We start from the raw sequence: 19,393 nt of genomic DNA, 5'->3' as shown, positions 1-19,393 counted from the left end.
GTGAACCCACCATGAAAAACAGTATGGAGTTTCCTCAAAACAATACAAAGAGAGCTGCCATACAACCCAACAATTCTACTTCTGGTTATTTACCTGGAGAAATCCAAAACACTAATTCAAAAAGGTAGATGCACTCCCACGCCCCACCGTGTGTGTGAGTCCTGTGTGCTGTTTCCACCGCTCCCAGGATGACAGGGACGGCCCACAGACCCCGGGCCCAGCATCCTGCTCCACAGCCCCCCCATTACCCTCCTCCTTCCCTCCCAAGGACCAGTTTTGTTTTGTCTTCCTCAGCCGCTCTCCCCAGACCCCACTCGAAACATCCAGTTAGAACTGAAGGAAAAACAGTCTTGTTTTTGAGGACACACAGATAAAGTGACATCTAGTTTTCACTGAAGAATAAATTATTAAATCAGCCCTGAAATTTAGTGCAGCCATTGCTTTTAAAACGTCATTACCCTTCTGCTACGATGGACAACATTCAGTCCCGGACCACTCTCCACCTCTGCCCTCTATGCCCTAAGTCTTCTGTGTAATTTGCCAATTTTCAATCACTAAGTCAATTTATTTTTTGTGCAGTATCACTGAGCACCTACTATGTGCAATTCGCTGTGTTAACTAGATAGATAACAGTGATGAACAAAAAGATACGGCTTATTCATCTGTGCGTTTATAGAGGTGTTCAGTGAATATTTCCTGAAGGGAAGAATGGATGAGCACACATCTTTCTCTTTTAGACATGTGTGCATTTAGAAATATAGTTTTCTCTTCCTTAACTTGCTTATCTGGTCCTCTCCAACTCACTCCTCGACTGTTGAGTCAGTGAAAACCTTCCTGAATATTCTAGGCAAAGCTCAGTCTCGATGTCCTGAGTACTGATAACTCAGTTCACACCTGTGTCTTCGCAGCTGTCAGTTTACTTGGTAAGTCTGGTCTCACCACTGGACTGTGAACAACACTTCAGGGGCAAGGACCACATATTATACATCTTTGATTCCCCAGAAAACAGAGCATCCCATGGCAGAGAACAGGCATCCAATATGCTGCTGCCTAACCATGTACTGGTTCTACTGCCCACATTCTGTCTAGCAGTAACTCCACCCCTTTCACCTTCACACAGGAAAGCTCGTCACAATGAAAGGAATAATGGTGACAACGAAGCAGGGATAATATTGAATCTGTTCACATGTATCTGTACACATATAGAAATCATTTATAAAATTTGTTATTGCTATGGTCTGCGGGTTTATCCCCCCCACCTAAATTCATATGTTTGAAATTCTAACCCTCAGGATGGTGGCACCAGGAGCTGGGACCTTTGGGAGATAATTTGGTCATGAGGGTGGAGCCCTCATGAATGGGATCACTACCCTTATAAAAGATACTGCCCTAGAAAGCATCCTTGCCCCTTCCACCATAAGAGGGAGGCAAAAAGGTGCCATCTATGAGGAAGTGGGCTCTCACAAGAGACCAAATCTGCAGGTGTCTTGGACTTCATCGCCTTCAGAACTGTGAGAAACAAATGTTTGTTGTTTCTATGCTGCCCATCATAGTTTATGGTATTTTTGTTATAGCAGCCCAAGCAGACTAAGACAGGTATGTTATTATTAGTAATATCTTACTAGCATCAAGGATTCTGGACCGGACTACCTGGGTTTGAATCTCAGCTTTGCCATTTATTATATGGTGACTTAAACTACTTAGACCTCAGTGTTCTCGTCTGCAAAATGGTGATAATAATAGCAGCTACTTCACAGGACTGTTGTAATGTACCTAGAATGGTCCATATAGTAGTGCCAAATCCATCATGGCTAAACCAAAATTCATGTGCGACTATGGCAACAAGATGTTGCCTTATCGTGAAAGGTTGATGGAGACCACTGCCCTCTATTCCGAGGAACAGACATGCTTCTAGGGTCCTGCAATATTTATGATTTTTTATGGTATAAAATTATAATTCTAAGCTATAAATAAAGAGAGAAGAGAGTCAATGAGTTTTCCTAGAAAAACACAGGATTTGGATTTGGAAGGTCTGTTCTGAGCCTATAGCCAATTCGGGGACACTCCCAACACCTGTTTCCTTATCTGCAAAATGAAGATGACATCACCGGAGCCTTGGGGTCCGCTGGTCTTGAGGACCTACTAACATACTGATATGAAACAATATCTACTCCAGATTTGCTACTGCTCCTTCTATTAGTAATCATGATGAGTTTACAGATGACATTTTCGGCATTCTCACTGATTTCTCTGACATACTGCTAATACCTAGGCATCTGAACATATGAACAGCTTTCGATATTGATTTATTCCCTGCAACATGCTAATAATAAAATAAAATTTAGTTATGTAAGGACCGAGATCAAAAACCCTTCAAAATTCAAGACAAGGTGTAAACTACTGCAAAGGGTCTTTTTAATTGGGATCAAAACATTTTTGACAGCTTTTGGATTTTAAAATTCTAGCTACTGTCACGTTTTGCAAATGTTTCTTTTCTTGTTTTTTTTTAAAAAAAGAAGTGCAGTCAAGCTTGAGCAGGTATGGTAAACAACTTTAGACATGATAAACAACTAATATTGGTGATTCCAAATGACAAAGACCCAATTTTCCATTTCTTTGATAGTTAGGACAAAATACTTCACTTAGACTCTTATCCTGTGCAATTCAGCCGGTCACCTGCTGGGCAAGGACAAAAGTTTAGTAAATTGTTCTTGCTCATGCTCTCCAGTGAAGGTTTCGAAAAATCTCCATTTATCGGAAGACAAATCATATCGATAGGGATGACTTTTTAAGGGAGATATAGGATCTTAAAAATAATCTTGGTTATCATCTTAGATATGACTTTGTTCAACACCTCATTTCTTTTTTTTAAAATTTATTTATTGGGGTGACAATTGTTAATGAAATTACATAATTTCAGGTGTACAATTCTGTATTACATCATCTATAAATCCCATTGTGTGTTCACCACCCAGAGTCAGTTCTCCTTCCATCACCATATATTTGATCCCCCTTCCCCTCATCTCCCTCCCCCCACCCCCCTGACCCTCTGGTAACCACTAAACTATTGTCTGTCAACACCTCATTTCTACTTGACTCCCTTCCACAATTTCCCTATCATATGGCTGTTGCTTGAATACTCCCAGGGATGGTGAACTCACCTGATGTTGGTTCTATTCCTTGAGTCACACAGAACAAATCAACACCTTCTTTACTCCACAACTCTTTGGAGAGAAGAATGCCATTAATATGGGGAGCCCTGCCCCCTACCATGTCTACCTCAGTCTTAAACATGTTCGGTTCTCTCCACCAGTTTTGTGTGCAGGCATATCAACAAGGAAAGCGTGCAGAAGCAGCACTCCACAGGCCTAACGTTCGTTACTCAAACAGAAGCAGAATAGATGAAGCCAGACAGAAAATATTTAACTCTGCCTTCATCCTGATTCTCCACTGGGAATCTGATACCTTTTCCACAAAGCCAAATGGCTTTGGGCTGAAATAATGATTTTACTGTTGTTCTCTCTGTATCCAGCTTAAGAATCAAAATAGTGTTACAAGGTTCGGTGGTTATCTTTCTTTGGGGCCAGCACAGATACCTCTGAGTGAGGATTTAGATAAAAGTATAAAGAATATAAACTACCTCTCCTCTTAGTTAAAATTCAGTGATTAGGACTTTAATTATCTGGGCATAGCCTATTTGATGGTGGGGTACATGATGGAACAGCAAAGCCCAAAAACATGGCCCCTAGAATTAGATAAAGCGTGTGATACTCTGCCTCACTCCAGTCCTTTTGGTCCCATGCCAGTTGTCATGGTGATGGGCAGGGATGGAATGGAGAAAAGACTAAAGATGATTGGGGTGTATAGTTAGGCTTGATCCCCATTACTTGGCTCCCTCCCATTACTAGTTATTCAGGGGTAACTTTTCTTCAAGAAAACCCAGTTTTACTGTTAAATTATCATCCTACTGCATGTATCTTATCCTGAGTCAGAACAAAGGGGAGAAAATAATAATGCAAAATGACTGAGGTTAATTAACTTGGCTAGTATTATTTTACAGAGCTTGATAAATTAATCTTGTGAAATTCAAAGGAGGTGATATATGTGGAGGTGAATAAATGAATAAAAGGAAAAAAAACATGCCCACTTGACTCTCACTCTCTCAACAAAACAGATCACAGGATATTTTTCTGTTTTTCCCTTATGGTCAATGAACAGGACCACCATGTCAGGTCAGCCCTGGGGACAAATCTGGGAGCTAATTGCCTGGGAGGTTGATGACAACACAAATCACTTCTTTGGTTCATTCAACAAAACACATCAGCCCTTACATTTCTCAGTCATGCAGGGATAATTTTTTTTTTTTTTAAGATTGAAAAGTCCATTTATTCTTTTTGATTACAGCAACTACAAGGTTCCACAGGTTAAACTCAAGAGAGTCTGGATGCTTTGACTGAGGTAAAAGACCACCATGTACCTCTCCCTCTAGGGTGCGTGTCATTCAAGTTGCCAACACACAAAGAAATTTAACTTAAACTGTCACATTACCCACCGCTCTTCAAAGCTCATCAATCTCCCATTAGATTACCAGACTGTGTGACACTTTTATCACAATTACACTATAAGAAACAGGGCGCAGTCACACTGTGGCCAAGTCAGGGGAGAGAGCCTCTCTTTGATGGATGATCACAGTTGATCAAGTTTGTCAGTTGCTTTAAATGTTTTTATGCTTGTTTGATATTCCTGCCCACTGAGTAGAGGCTTTTAAGGGCACATCTGTCAATGGATTCAATTTCATGATGCCATGTGCTTCTTTTACTTACCCCTGTCTTCTCATCAAAGATTTTGATTCCTCCAAAGGAGATGGTTAAAAAGATTTTCTGTTTGTGTTCTCCTTTGGAACGAGCGCCAGCAACAACGCCCTGTTGAAAGGCAAGACATGGTTTTTACTTTAGTGTTTTCATTTGAAAATTCCCTCCAGTCCCAGTGGCATGTCAGATACCATCGACCGAGACCACCTATCATGCACACTCCTTTCTCTTTGCTCCTTCCAGGCTTCTCTACCTGATGTGCTTGCCTCTTCTTGATGTTTTAGGGGAATACTTATCCTGGCTGTTCTAACGCGATATAAATAGATATATGAACACTGATTCATTTGACTAACCAAGATTTATAGAATGCCTAGACACTTGGCTCAGAATTTGAGATCCCAAAAGAAATACAACATGGTCCTCTTATGAATAACTTTGCTGGGTTTTGAATTGGATGTGGTTTTCATCTTTTAAATAAAGACAAGTTGTGGAATATATTCCTACATGTGATCTTATTTTTATGCTTCTGGAAAAAGTTTTCATGTGAATCAATTGAGAGATCAACAATAAAATAAAAACTATTGTCAGACTGCACGTTTCAATTTTTGTTTGGAAAACTATGATGATCACAGTTTATGCCGATGGTTTGTAATTTTTACCCACGGACACTTTATATTTTCCCCTACTCCTTTCCCAATCCTTCCTGCGCTTTCAAAAAAAGTACTACCAAGTGCTTTCTGTTTATCAGTACATCTGTTCCCCTACTTTTCCACACTTCTTATAAACTGAAGATACATATGTGAGTCAATCAGAAGGTAAATGTCACAAAAGGTAGAGCTGTTACTCTGCTCACTGCTCTCTCTCTCTAGTGCCCAGGAGAATTCCTGGAGGGCAGGAGGTTCTCAGTACATTATTGTTACATGAATGCGTTATCCAGCATCCCCCAAAGTTGATAGGATACAAGTTAAAAGTAAAGACACTTCCTTTTAAAATTAGCCTCTGTGGTGGCCAGTTACAGGTGACCATGGGTTTCATACTAGGCTACAACTCAAAGGGTAAGGACATGTCAAAGGATTTGTACACCGAAGAGCTACTGCTGACTCTGCATTAGGAGTTTCGAGGCTTCCAGTCCCTTCATCACTATTAGCTTCTGCAGGGGGTGAGAATACGCCCAACTCTCAGCAGGCATGGTTCTGGGCTTTTAGGAGTAGTAAAGTCTAAAATAATTCTCATTTCCTGTTTCTAGGAGATAAAAGTTGTTTGTGCTGTTCTCAGAAGAGCACGTGCCCACCATCAGTCTCTGAGAATGACTGGGGTTAGAGAGCAATAGATATGACCAGAAAGCACAGTAAGGGACATTCATTCTCTGGAGGTTGTTCGATTATCCTCACTTTGGGTATTGGAAATACTCTGCGGAATCCGAATATCTGGATTATACTCCTAGCTGTCCATCATCTTGGACAAATTACTTACCTCTCAATTCTACTTCAAGTGTAAATAATTTTCTTACATGGTTGAGAGAATTAAAGTTATTTAAAGTACCAAGCACAACGTCTGGTACATTGTAGGGATGCAATAAAAATTAACTTCTAGTAAATGGATGGTTGCTTCTTAAAGTTTGTGTTCCAGGTCCTGTTTGGGTACTGCCAAGTAGAAAAATTCACTCCCTCACGAGTCGTCCACTTCTTCTTAAGTGCCTCTTACACACTCACAGACATGCAGGATGTTATAGTCAGAGAAAACCTTAATCAGTCCAAATTTCCCAACTGACAGATGAGAAAATGATGCCTGGAAAGTTGGGTGGACAGGTCCCAAGGTGGCACAGAATTGGTAAAAATGCTGAGACTACGTCTCAGGTCTCCAGACTCTAGGTGCAGGGAGAAGTTATTATTCCTTTATGTTGTGTCTTTCAAGCAAGCAAACATCGTTCTCCTGTAACCTTACCCGGGGTTCTTTAGCCTTTCTGGATGGCTACACATCTACATAATAAGGTCCTTCCTGCAGTGACTGCCCTCTAAATAAAGAGAATGACTCACGCTCAAAGCTAAATCCTCTGTCTCCATCCTATTCAAAGGTCCCTAGATGCCTCAATGTGCTTCTTGCTTTCCCATGAATTCACTGAGGGGTGACTTTAAGGACGTCCGGGAAAGGTCAAAGTATATCTTTGCGATCCCAGGGGAATACTATTTGTGTTCAGTGCCACCCTATCAGAGACCCTGACCCCTTCACTCTCCACAGCAAACTGCCTCTCATTCTTTCTCCCTACGTCCCTTTTCTCATGGCACTTACCATCATCTGCCATATGTATTAATTTGTTGACTGCCTGCCTTTGCCCACCAGAACAAAAGCTCAATTGTTCATGGAACTTTGTTTTGTTCATTCTATTGCCCAGTGTTCAGAACGAAGCCCAGAATAAAGCAGGCACTCAAAAACGGTGAAATGACTTTCCCTCATTAGGTAGTAGACAAGCCAGGCTTTGGACCGAGGAAATCTTGACTTTGAAATCTGTATTCTTGGCTGGATTTGGAGTAAAACAACTTATGCTTCCAGCCCCATTCAGCCTAACCTTCAACCTTAGGTATCCAGACATACACAAAAGAGAAAACAAGAAGTAGCCCCATGATAAATGGAAGGACGGGAAGAACTGTGTCAAAGGAGAGGGGAAGCCCCTCCTTTCTGTTTAATTCCTTCCTACAGGAGGCTATCATAAGACATGGGGAGAAGGTTGTACCTTTGGTCAGGAAGAGTAGCTTTAATGTCTCTGTCTCTAAAAAGCCCTAATGGTCCCCAGCTCTTAGAATTTCTGCAACATGCAATAGCAATACTTCCTGGCACAGAGCAGTGCTGAGCAGCTAATGTCCCCCATTCCTTCCTGGTTCCATGTAGCTATCAAAGAACTCTCTGGCAGAATATGGCTGTGTATAAAACAGGATGGAAAGAGTCAACGTGCATGTTCCAGGAGCATTTCTATTTGGTGCTGCTGGTGTTGGCTTTACATGACAACTGAAAGAGAGTAGGACTAGCCACATGGTGCTATCTTTGGGGAAATAAAACTCCAATTTTATCAAGTATGTTTCTCCTGTGAGACAGGACTCTAAGTCAAGCTCTGAAAAACTGCACCAAGCCGAAGGACGCCTGCCACCAGACAGCATGCTTCAGGGTCTCATTTCCCCAGAAGATAATTCATTGCTATTATGCAGCACTAATGGAGGTCCAGGGGACAGCTCTGGTTGGTGAGTCAGAAGATGTGAATGTGGGTACCTTTTGGGGCTCTGTTCCTCATATTAGCCCCCTGACCTAGAAAGTCACTGTTGGAAACCTGGAAATGAGGAAGTCAATCATTTTTTTGGATACCTACTACTGTGTTTCTCCAAAAATAAGACCTAGCCCGACCATCACCTCTAATGCATCTTTTGGAGCAAAAATTAATACAAGACCCAGTATTATATTGTATTGTATTATATATTATTATGTTACATATTATATTATATATCATATTATATTATATTATATTATACTATACTATACTATACTATACTATACTATATTATATTATATTATATTATTAGACCCGGTCTTGTATTAAAATAAGATCGGGTCTTATAGTAATTTTTGCTCCAAAAGGCGTATTAGAGCTGAAGGCCGGGCTAGGTCTGGAAACACGGTATATCCTAGAAGTTCTCTTACATATCATCTAATTTAGCCTGTACCACAATCCTGGGAAGTAAGAATTATCTCCCTTATTTTACATATAAGGAAGCATAGGTCAGAAGGTCAAGTGACCTCCCCAAACCTCAAGGAACTTGTAAGACATGGAAGAAATATAAACACTGATCTTTCAGATTCCAATGTTGCCATTCCTTCTATTATAACACTCTGTAAGAGCTTTTGGGTGAAGCATAGATGAAAAAAAAAGAAAAGGAAGAAAGAAAGACTACATAATATACTACAGATGTGTCAAAAAATGTTCTGAAAATAGATAGGTGGAACCACCAACTCCTAAACTCTGTAGTGAAGGAGAACTCTAAAATGAGAATAACGGCATGTCTTCCCTCATAAGAATATTGGGACATTTAAATAAACTACGCACATACTGCACTTAGCAGGGTATGTAGCATGCAGGGACAGCTCAGTAACTAACAATTACCATCAGCACTAGTACTAATATTAGTATTATTAAGCCATACAATGTGCTAGACACTGCGGGAATTGGCATTCCTAAGGGAGTCACACATACACAGCATCTTGATGAAGGAATCTATATACAGAGAAGGTGTCAGGCATTAAAGGGCTGCCCTGTCCAGCTCAAGGGTTGCTGTGAAAATCCTATGAGATGACGTACAGGAAAGGGCTGTGAGAAACGTCAGCCAGCATGGTACATTACATATGATGGGATGACTGCGACCTCCAGGGAACAAACAAAGGAGGTGTGAAAACAGCGGGCTTCAGGCATGAATAGCTGAGAACCAAGAATGCTATTCCAGAAAACTCCATGAAGTAAACCTGGTCTCCAATCTCAGCTGTATGAGTTGCCAGCTGTAAAGTCTTTGGATAAAAACTCATTGTAAGTTTCACTTTTTCCCAATTAAAAAGAGGAATGCAAATATGTTCCTCTGCCCTGCTTTGTGCTCAGAGACTGTGGACTGCATTCTCTGGTGCCCCGAGCTTCCGGTTGGGTTCCCAGACACAGGCAGGAGAAGAGAGGATGGAAGGAGAAATTAGGATATTTTATATCATCTCTTTCCTGCCCTTATTCCACATTTCTGGCAGTAACTGTATTTTTGCTTGATGAGGGAGGGGACTTCATCCTTCACCCTTTCTCCCTGGGTTCCAGTAAACACATTTCTTCCTAGGGTAGTAACAGCTTCCCACTGAGGCTAGTTATTGGGTGACTTATCAGCTCTTGTTTGTTACCCTAACCTTGCCTACTCTGTAAGTAATTCTTTCATTAACGTGTCTTCATCTGACTCAGTGGGGTGGGTTCTGTTTCGAAGGCCCTGACTGACACATGTAGGGCTCTGTAATTAGCCCTCCAGGCATTGCCTTTGGGAGAGCTCATCCCCTCGCACAATCTCATCTCTGAAAGTTGGCTACTTTGGAAGTCAAAGATATGTGCCTATCGAATAGTAGCTTTGTGGTAGGGGCTTAAATCTAGTTGGGGATCCAAGGTAAATTAAATGCAGATCAAAACAGAATATTGTTAGACTCTAAACTATGTCTCATCAAACACTGGGCTTCCGGAGATCTACGTTTGAATTCTGGATTATCACAGACTAAATGAAGGTTCTGGAGCAAATCCTGTAACTACTATGAACTGCCGATTTCTCCTGTACAAAACAGGGAGGCTAAGTAACATCTCGCTCACAAGATCAAACATGATAATATATGTGAAAGTACTTTGTTGACTCGAAATGAAAATACAATGATGACAGCGCTTTGCTGGTGGACAGCAAATGGCACACTCATACTCACAAAATGAATCCCCTCTCAAACCTCTACCATCCTAGAGAAAACAACTCTCTAAAACAGGGAGAGGCACCAGCTTCAGAGAGTCTAGCAGAGAAAAACAGAAAAACAGATTTTGTGTGTGTGTGTCTCATATGGCCTAACGTAAACAAGTGGGCCTTTTTGCAAGGCTATGAGGCACTTTGTACTTCCCTGTCTCTTTCCTGGGCTGGTGGCCAGATGAAGAATCGATCATTTATGTTTCTGTGTTTCCTAAAGAAAAACCACTGGGAGCGGAAATGTCAACATTCTTCTTGGCAACTTGCAAATAATGAAGCACAACTGTCTGGGAACCAAAACCCCTCAACAAGTTCAGGGCATCTGACAGAATTGTGTTATGGAAGAACAGACTCTCAGGGCTTTGGGAACCTCACGGCTATGAGCAGTGACAGATGGGGCACTTCACTGCAGGTAATACACACACACACACACAGAGACACACGCACACAGAGACACATGCACACACACATGCATGTGTGTGTGTGTGAATGTGTGTGTGTGAGTGTATCTGCAAGTATTCAAGGTTGGCAGTCATTACCACGTCTTGTCCAGCAAGCACGCTCAACATTAGTCCTGAGGGAGAGGCTTCAGGGAGCATAGGCCAACTCCTGCCTCCTATCCACATTGACCTTGTTGCTTCCATGCAGGCACCTGGCCAACAAGGCACTCTGCAACAGACGTCAGCTGAATGGCTATCTACTAGGATGCGGGGAAAATGCATCAGCCCCTTTCTCTGCCTCAGCAGACTTGTGGCTCTCTGGGTGGGAAACACGTAATTGGGCATTTTCTTGATGTCTTTTAATTAATACTTGTCAGGAGTAAATCTCCATTTACCTGGCCTCAAACTCAGTAAGGAGAGACTTCAGCAAGAGTCAACATCCTGGCTTTTATCCCCATCCTTGATTAGGGTCTCTTTGGGGAGCAGGTGTGGCTCAATCCGCCCAGGGTTTGGGGAGAACTGAGTACACACGGCTCAGTCTCTTCTGCATTCGCTCTATGCAAGTTGCCCGTTGGTAGTGAGGCTGCAATCTGGCCTGATCTCATTTGTGACTCAAGGTCCTGCTCTGGGGCAGGGATGGGGATGAGGGGACAAGGAGGGTTGTGATTATCCAACTTCCCTATAAACCAAGTGGAACGGCCTGTCTTTTTCAAGGATACCCACTGTGGTCACGTATCTATATCATGTCCTCCAGACCAGAATTTATCAGTCATAAATTCTGGTCTTCAGGACATGCCAGATTCCTTTGTCCATTTGTTAATCAGATTTGAACTTGGTAGAAGAAGAGGGCTCATTATTGGGTTGCCCTAAAATCTCATAACATTGCTTAATTATAAAAAACAGATACATTAGCCTCTTCCAAGGTGATAATCAAATTTTGATTTCACAATTTTGATATCTTTTATAACTTTTGCTAGTATACCATAAGAGGTACATAACTACTAAAATAAAATTTGCTTACAAGACAGCTAAAAAATTTTTTAAAAACATAATGGATACATGTTTTAGAAAATTATGAGTTTTTAAAAATGTTGATTCACAGTCATACTATATTGACTCTCAGCATCTAATATACACGTCCAATTGCTGAGACAATGTGTACAGTATAAACAAAATTAATAGCTGTGATTTATTAAGCAAATATTAAAGAAAAGGCAATGTAGAAGGTGTTCTGCAGATACTGTTCTTTTAATACTTTCAAGCATTTGGCCAGCCATGTTTCTTTTCCTTCCTGCCTACTTACATTTCAAAAAATTACACTACCAAGTTGCAACCTCAGTGACTATTTAAAAATAATGAAAAAAATGTTCATAATATATTATTAGACGAACAAACAGGATATAAAACTACAAATAGTAGCTCAAATTATATTACATATGTATATAATTCATATGACGTATACAGAAACACAAAGAGATTGTAAATTACACACTTTAAAACTGCTGACACTAATTTTCTTTGTGCGGTGGGATGGTAGATGATTTCAATTTTCCTCATTAGTACTTTTCTGTATTTCCAAATATTTTACAATGAACATTTTGTGAATTCTGTAATCAGTAAAATAATTAAATTATATGTTTTAAATACATAAGGTATTTTGTAGACTTCATGCTAAATCATTTGGGTTTCTTTCAACATTTTACATCAATTCTTTTAAAAAGAAAAAAAGAAGAAAAACACAGACTACATGGAGACCAGAATCTAGGAACAAACAATTTTTTTTGTATGTTTTTAATAGTGATTTCATATCATAATTTTATTACTTTGTATGTGAAAATTTTTTCCAATTTCTTTCTTAGATTTCTCAATGAAAAGGCTTCTTTAAAGCATTTAAAATCAGAAACCTCTCTGTGATATCTCCAAATCTCAATATCTAGTGAAATATTACTTTAAAAAATATTTTTCCTTTAGAATGAATAAAATCAACTTTTATCTTAACATAGCATCTTTTACCATGTTTATCATATGGTGAAATACATAAAATTTATTTAAAAATGACAAAGTGGTGAAAATTCATAAAATCTAAGGGACTATATAATTCAATGATATTACTTGTAGTTTTGCAGGTGTTGCACAATGAAGATAAAATCGAATAAAATGTGATACTCAAAAATGATAAAACAGAGCCTAATAAAATACCTGCACCTAGGAGGCGCCCAATAAACATTTGTTGAATGAAATCTCTTCCCAATGGATAAGTAAAGTGATTAATCAGTGACCCAAGAAATTTACCAATAACTGAATAGATGTTTTCATAATGATTATATAATCCTTTTTTTCTCCCAGTCATATTAAACCTCTGATATTTAAAGTAAAATGTTTACACAGCACCTTGAGTTTCATCATGGAATCTTGACATAACTTGTCTCCCCGAGCTGCGGAAACCTCATCAATCCCAATCAGTTTGGCCTTGTACCGGACGCCTTCACCTTTGAACCTCCTTATCAGAGTGGCTTCGCTGCGATCCTGACCTACAAACAGAGAAAAGCAGGATTCAGATATGTTGGTGTTCGGGCCACATTGGCTTTGAATATCCACAGCGCTGAGATTTATTCTCGTGCTGTTTCTATATTCTAGGAAAGTCAAATCATTGGACCAAGTAGGAAAATCACGGTAATACTCTTGGATGCAAATTCGGTCTCTATCCTTTTAAATCCTATGGCAAATTACTTTTCCTCTCTGAACCTGTGCTGTATAGGATGAAAACAAAAAAGTTAAAAACAACTAACCCCAACGGGGCATTAGATAAGTAAATCAGACACCATGTGTCAAGCACCGAAGCAGTGTCTGATACACACTAGGTATTCAACAAATGATAATCACCCACTGAGAGTTCATGTCTGATATTCTTCTTAGAGTGGTATTAGCTTTGAGCCTCTTTGGTATTCCTAGCATTTAATATGACTTTGGCTGGGGTCCAAGACCCTCCTTCCACCCAATTCCATGCGCTGTTTTATAGCAAGACTCCAGAGTAATTGCTCTGTATCAAGTAATGACCCGGGGACAATTATCAAAAAGTGCTTTTACAGTATCTCTTCTGCTAACTCCTGTGTGTACAGAAATAGCCTTCCACCCTACTTGGTATGGGGTGTTCATACCTTGCAACAGGCTTTCTCTATAATTATTAACATAATGTTTTGCTAAGACATCAAGCGGAAGTTCAAACACATCCACATAAACATGGACAGTGAAGTTACTGTGAACTGAGTACGTGTTTTATACGAAACGTTTCACAAACTTTCTCCCCATTCTTCATAACAACTCAACCATACATACCCCTTTTCCAGATGACGAAAGTGAAGGTCACAGAATTCAAATAGCTTGTCCAAGTTCATATAGAAAAAAGTATGAATATATAGAAATTGAAATTTCTAACCTTATCAAACTAGTCACACGTTGGGGCATTGCACATGTGGTTCTTAAAACCTGGAACACCCTAGCCTTCTGACAGTCATCTCCTGGGGCAACATTCATTTCAACTTCTGATACCTCCTCTATCACTCCTTCCCTCGTTGGTCAGACACTTAGACCTGAGAACATTAGGTATAACTCAGCCCATTTTGATCTGTAGTTTGATGTGCAAACTAAGGCCTTTCTATAACGTGGTGTTGAGAATTACTTGAGGAAATGCTTAAAATAGACAAAAGACAACAGCAATAGCTAACCATTGTATAACACTTTTTGATGACAAAATGTGACTTGCATTTCATTCATTCGTTCATCCCTTACTGAGCCTCTCCTTTGTGCCTGATGCTCCAACTCACTGGCAACAGCCAAACGAGATAGAGCCTGTGCCCCTAGAAGCTCAAGGTTTTGGCGACTGCAAATAAAAATGTGTTGTGCGGAGCTTTAGAGTCAGATATCCTCGTTTCAAATTATGGCTCTCTTACCTGTAAACCAACTAAACTATCTGCTGAGCCCCAGTTTCCTTATCTGTTGAATGAAGATTAAATCTCTACTGCAGAGTTATTACGAACAGTAACTTACATGAGATAGTATGTGCAAAGCATGTATTCACATGGTGTTTCCTGTAAATGGTGGCTGTGACTTTCACCACTGTTATCAGCCCAGGAAAAGCATGGGGAAGATACAATGCTGAGGGTGGAAGGGCACAAAGGAGAAATGTCTGCAGACCCATGCCTGGACCTATGGTCCCCAACTCCCGGTTACTGTTTTTCCCACTGCCCCCTCGCTGACTGCTAGTATATTAAAGCCTTTGAAAAATATTCCATAAAACAAATATAACACGTGGATGATTAGTAAGAAATTGTAATCAATGTAAAAATTAAGCCTCCGGGGATCAGTGAGGGCAGATGTGAGAGACTCAAGCTAAGACCAAAGAGAACAACAGGGCTCCATATTACCCGGTCCCCTTGCTCTGCATTATTATGCACTGTTTGGTAGGAGTGGCTTATGGCTTGGTCTATTTCTTGGGAAGGTCATCTTACTCTACTGTAAATACCACTTCTGCCTGTTGAACACATGACACTATTTCAGTCACTACTAATATCCCTTTCACTCTCTGGGACTTCCTCCAAGCTTTAATTATAACGGAAATACCAGGTAGCATATATCATGTCCTGTACAAAGCATATTATATAAAACAACTTGTTTAGTTCCAGAAATCTTAGAGATGGCACTATTACTCAGGTTTTATACACAGTGATCTAAGTTGAAGGTTGGAGAGGACAAGTAACTTGTCCAAATTCACTGAGTGGGACCAAAACACAGATCTGCCTGAAGCCAAAGCCCAGACCTGTGGTTTGCTTGTGTTCTGTTTTCACGCCAGTTCTCTTCATCACTATGAATAACTTTTTCTCATGTACCCAGCTTCCCTATAAAGCCCCATCTCTTACCTGTCCTCAATCTGTTGATACTCAATACACTGACAGCATTAATACTCCATTGGAGAGACAGCTTGAAAATGGAACAGTTTCCAGCCTACATGTCATGTCTAAAAAATGTCCATGAGTCAGATACAAAGACAGCCTTAAGAAACATTTGTCAGGGCAGAGGAGCTCTGCCAAAGAGGAAGCTCTCCCTAAGAGGAGGCAGAGCCAGATCAGGTGAACAAGGGCAGAGATTAATAAGAAAATATTAGGCCATTTAGAGGAAAGTAGGGAGCCCAATTTAGATTAGGACCCAGGGCCAAGCTAATTTGTGTGAAGGGCACTTATGCAGTAGATAATCCAGTTTCTCATTAAATGCTCCACCATTAAAAGGGTAATTTTTCATGAGCACATCTTGAGCAAGGTCTCAGTTATATTAGTTAAGAAATAAATAACAGATATCAGAGCCATAAGGCTGTTCCATCAGAGGCACATACCATTTGAGGGTGTCAATTTTCAAAAGAGGGTCAGTTTTCATGAATCCTATGTCATCATGAATCTCCAGCTTCTGTTGCTGAAAGCACCACTGACCCTGTGCTTCAGGATGGACAAGTGAAAAGGCCATGTATTTCATAAAAACCATTACCATCCTCACTATGTATTATCAAGCATTTATCAACCAGTTGCTGTGCCAAGAGTTTTACATATGATCTCTCATTTAATCCTTACACCTGCTCTTGAGTTAGACTCTATAATGAGCCCTTCATTATAGAAGATGACACCAATGCTCAACATCAACAGTAGAGCCTGATTTTCTAAATAACAGCTTTGTTGGGAGATAGATAGATAGATAGATAGATAGATAGATAGATAGATAGATAGATATAGATAGATATATACACACACATATATGTTATATAACTACTAATATATATAAATATATATATATTACTCTCATACCATTCAATTCACCCTTTTAAAATACACAGTTCAGTGGTTTTTGTACATTCATAGAGGTACACAATCATCACCACTATCTAATGTCATAACATTTTCATCATCCCAAAAAGAAGCAGTCTCTCTCTGTCTCCTCCAAACCCACCAGACCTAGGCAACCACTACTCTACTTTCTGTCTCTATAGATTTGCCTATTCTGGAGGCAAATTACATTTCACATAAAGAGGATCATATAACAGGTGGTCCTCTGTGACTGGCTTCCTTCTCTTAGCACCACGTTTTCAAGGTTATTGTACGTTACAGCATGTATCAGTACCTCATGTCCTTTTTTTTTTCTAAATAATATTTCATTGCATGGGTGTACCACATCAGTTGATGGCCATTTTGGTTGTTTTTATTTTTTTATTCTTTTGGCTATTATGAATAATGCCGCTATGCATTATGTGTCTCAGTTTTTGTGTGGGCATAGTTTCCAATTCTTAGTATTATACATAAAGAGTAATTGCTGGGTCACATGGTAACTCTATGTTTAACTTTTGGGAGACCTATAAAACTGTTTTTCCAAAGTGCCTCTACCACTTTACAACACCACCTGCAAAGGAGGAGGGTTTCAGTTTCTCTACTGGATGTTCATGCCAGCATCTCTTATCATCTGTCTTTTTGGCTTCAGCCATTCTAGCGATTGTTAAGTGATATTTCATCATGGTTTTGTTTCATATTTTTCTCAGGACTAAGGATGTCGAGTATCTTTTCATGTGCTTATTGTTCACTTGCATATCTTCTCTGGAGAAATGTCTATTCAAATTTCACAGCCTGAATTTGAACTTAAGTGCGAAGCAAAGTTTCGTGCCTTTAACCATTAGAAGATGGGGCCTCTGGTGACCTCCGGAGCTACTCTGTTACAGCATTTACCATTTTTTATTTTGTGTCACAACTATGTGAGCAGCTGTCTTATGGAGGGTACAGTAAAATGGCAGAGGACAAGTATGTGGCAAGCACACGATCCCTGATCTTCTCATACCTTGTTTCACTTAATCCTCCAGAGTTACTGGAAATAGGCATTATCATCATTCTGTGGATGAAGAAACTAAAGCCAGAGATAGGTAAGTAAAGTTACTTCGGGTTGAACTGGGACAAAAACTTCATCCTGTCCTACTCCTGAGGAGGCAAAAGGGCTTAATGGCCCAGAGGAGCTCTGGATTCAGAGGACCTGAGTCCAAGTCCCACACCCCTCATTGCGTTACCTTGCGTAAGTTCCTTTATGTGTGTGCTCCAGTGTCTTTCTCTGTGAAGTACAGATAATAACAATTGCTCCCACGGTGTGTGTGTGGGGGGGGGCAGGGTCACTGTGTAGGTTAAATGAATGACACATAGACAGCACGTAGGGGAGTGACGATTATCTGGGTAAACATACTTCCCAGTATGTTGTCTGAGATAGTCCCTGTTTGCACCTTTTTTCCCGACACTATTATAACTAGCTCCCTCATTACTCTCAAAAGTACGCCAATTTGGATGCTAAATTATGTGGCCGCCCTGAGTATACTATTATCATTTGTATACTGCACTGCCGCAGAGTGTTCTTTCTGCTAGGAGGCCCTGTGCTAGATTTCTGTGGTGCCTAGGTGGCTGAAAAGTGTCTCCTCTCCTGTCTGGAGGAAACCACATTTCACAAGGGGACACACAGAGCTTTACAAAATATGACCAGGACGGTGAATGTCATATAGAGGAGGAGATGTTGTTTCCCTTTGGTGGGGAGAGGAATAGGGACAACTGCAGAGGTGAGGTGACATTTGAGGAAGGCTTGATGAGAAAGCAAGGGGTTCGATAGGTAAAGAAGCAAGGGAGCAGCTTTCCAGAAGGGCAAAAAGTACGATGACATTCGGAGAACACAGAGAACGGTGAGGAGTGGAGTCAGTCTGAGTGTTTCTCAACCCTAGCTACATTTTAGAGTCCCAGATACTACCCCACAAATTATGATTAGATTGGTGGGAGCTGAGCCTGAGCCAATCAAGGTGCTTGGGAAGCACTGTGGGAGAGGACATGGTGATGCTAGAGCAATGCTGGTAAAAGCTGGAGGGGCCTAATCACGGAGGGCTTTGGGAATGACGCGTAAGCTTTTAGGCTTTGTTCTTTATGCCATGAGAGCAATTAAGGATCCGGTCTGTTGTGTGGATTAGATTTAAACAACGCTGTAGCAACATTTGGGGAAGTGTAAGGCTCTCTCACTGATTGATTGGTTGACAGATTATTCATGTATTCATTCATTCACTATATACATATATAGTGAAGAGAGAGAGGAGAGAGAGAGAGAGAGAGAGAGAGAGAGAGAGAGAGAGAGAGAGAGTTTGCTGTAAGTTCTAAGATGCTAGAGACACTGCAATGAACAAAATACATAAATATTGCTTCACTCATGGTGCTTACATGCTAATGAACAAGTCTACAGATTAGTGTAGTCATTTTCCAATGCTAGTATAATGGGGAATCACCTGTAAAAATCAAACTCAAACAAACAAACAAAGTATATTCCTAAATCGCTCCCATTGAGATTCTGAGTCTAGTGGGAGGACCCAGTAGATTCGGTTGATTCACATGTAGGTAATCCTTGAAGATCAGCAAAGGGTTGAATAGCAACTTGCTTATGTAGACAATTTCCTGTAAGGTGCTATTTCTCAAACTGGGGTCCTCAGAATGAGAATTTCAAAACAAGGTTTGATTGGGGGATTTCAAGTGAAAGGATGACCTTTAAAACGTTTGACAAGTAACGAAGGATAAAGCATCTGTTCGTAATACCA

The 19,393-nt window shown here is 40.3% G+C and overlaps 1 protein-coding gene across 7 annotated transcripts in view; it reads right to left on the bottom strand.

Moving 5' to 3' along the window:
• DAB1 (DAB adaptor protein 1) overlaps nt 1-19,393 on the bottom strand; it is a 1,094,927-nt gene that overhangs the window by 124,495 nt on the left and 951,039 nt on the right. For all 7 annotated transcript variants that reach the window (XM_081055475.1, XM_081055476.1, XM_081055478.1 and 4 more), the window contains 2 exons: nt 13,147-13,286; nt 4,824-4,922 (listed from right to left, as the gene is read on the bottom strand). In XM_081055475.1, coding sequence (XP_080911601.1) covers nt 4,824-4,922; nt 13,147-13,286 — 239 coding nt within the window. The remainder of the gene's footprint in view (nt 1-4,823; nt 4,923-13,146; nt 13,287-19,393) is intronic.

Source organism: Rhinolophus hipposideros (genome assembly GCF_964194185.1).
Source record: "Rhinolophus hipposideros genome assembly, chromosome: 8".
In the NCBI taxonomy this organism is placed as follows: domain Eukaryota; kingdom Metazoa; phylum Chordata; class Mammalia; order Chiroptera; family Rhinolophidae; genus Rhinolophus; species Rhinolophus hipposideros.
Note: the sequence above shows the minus strand (reverse complement) of the source record. Positions and strands in the feature narration are given on the sequence as shown.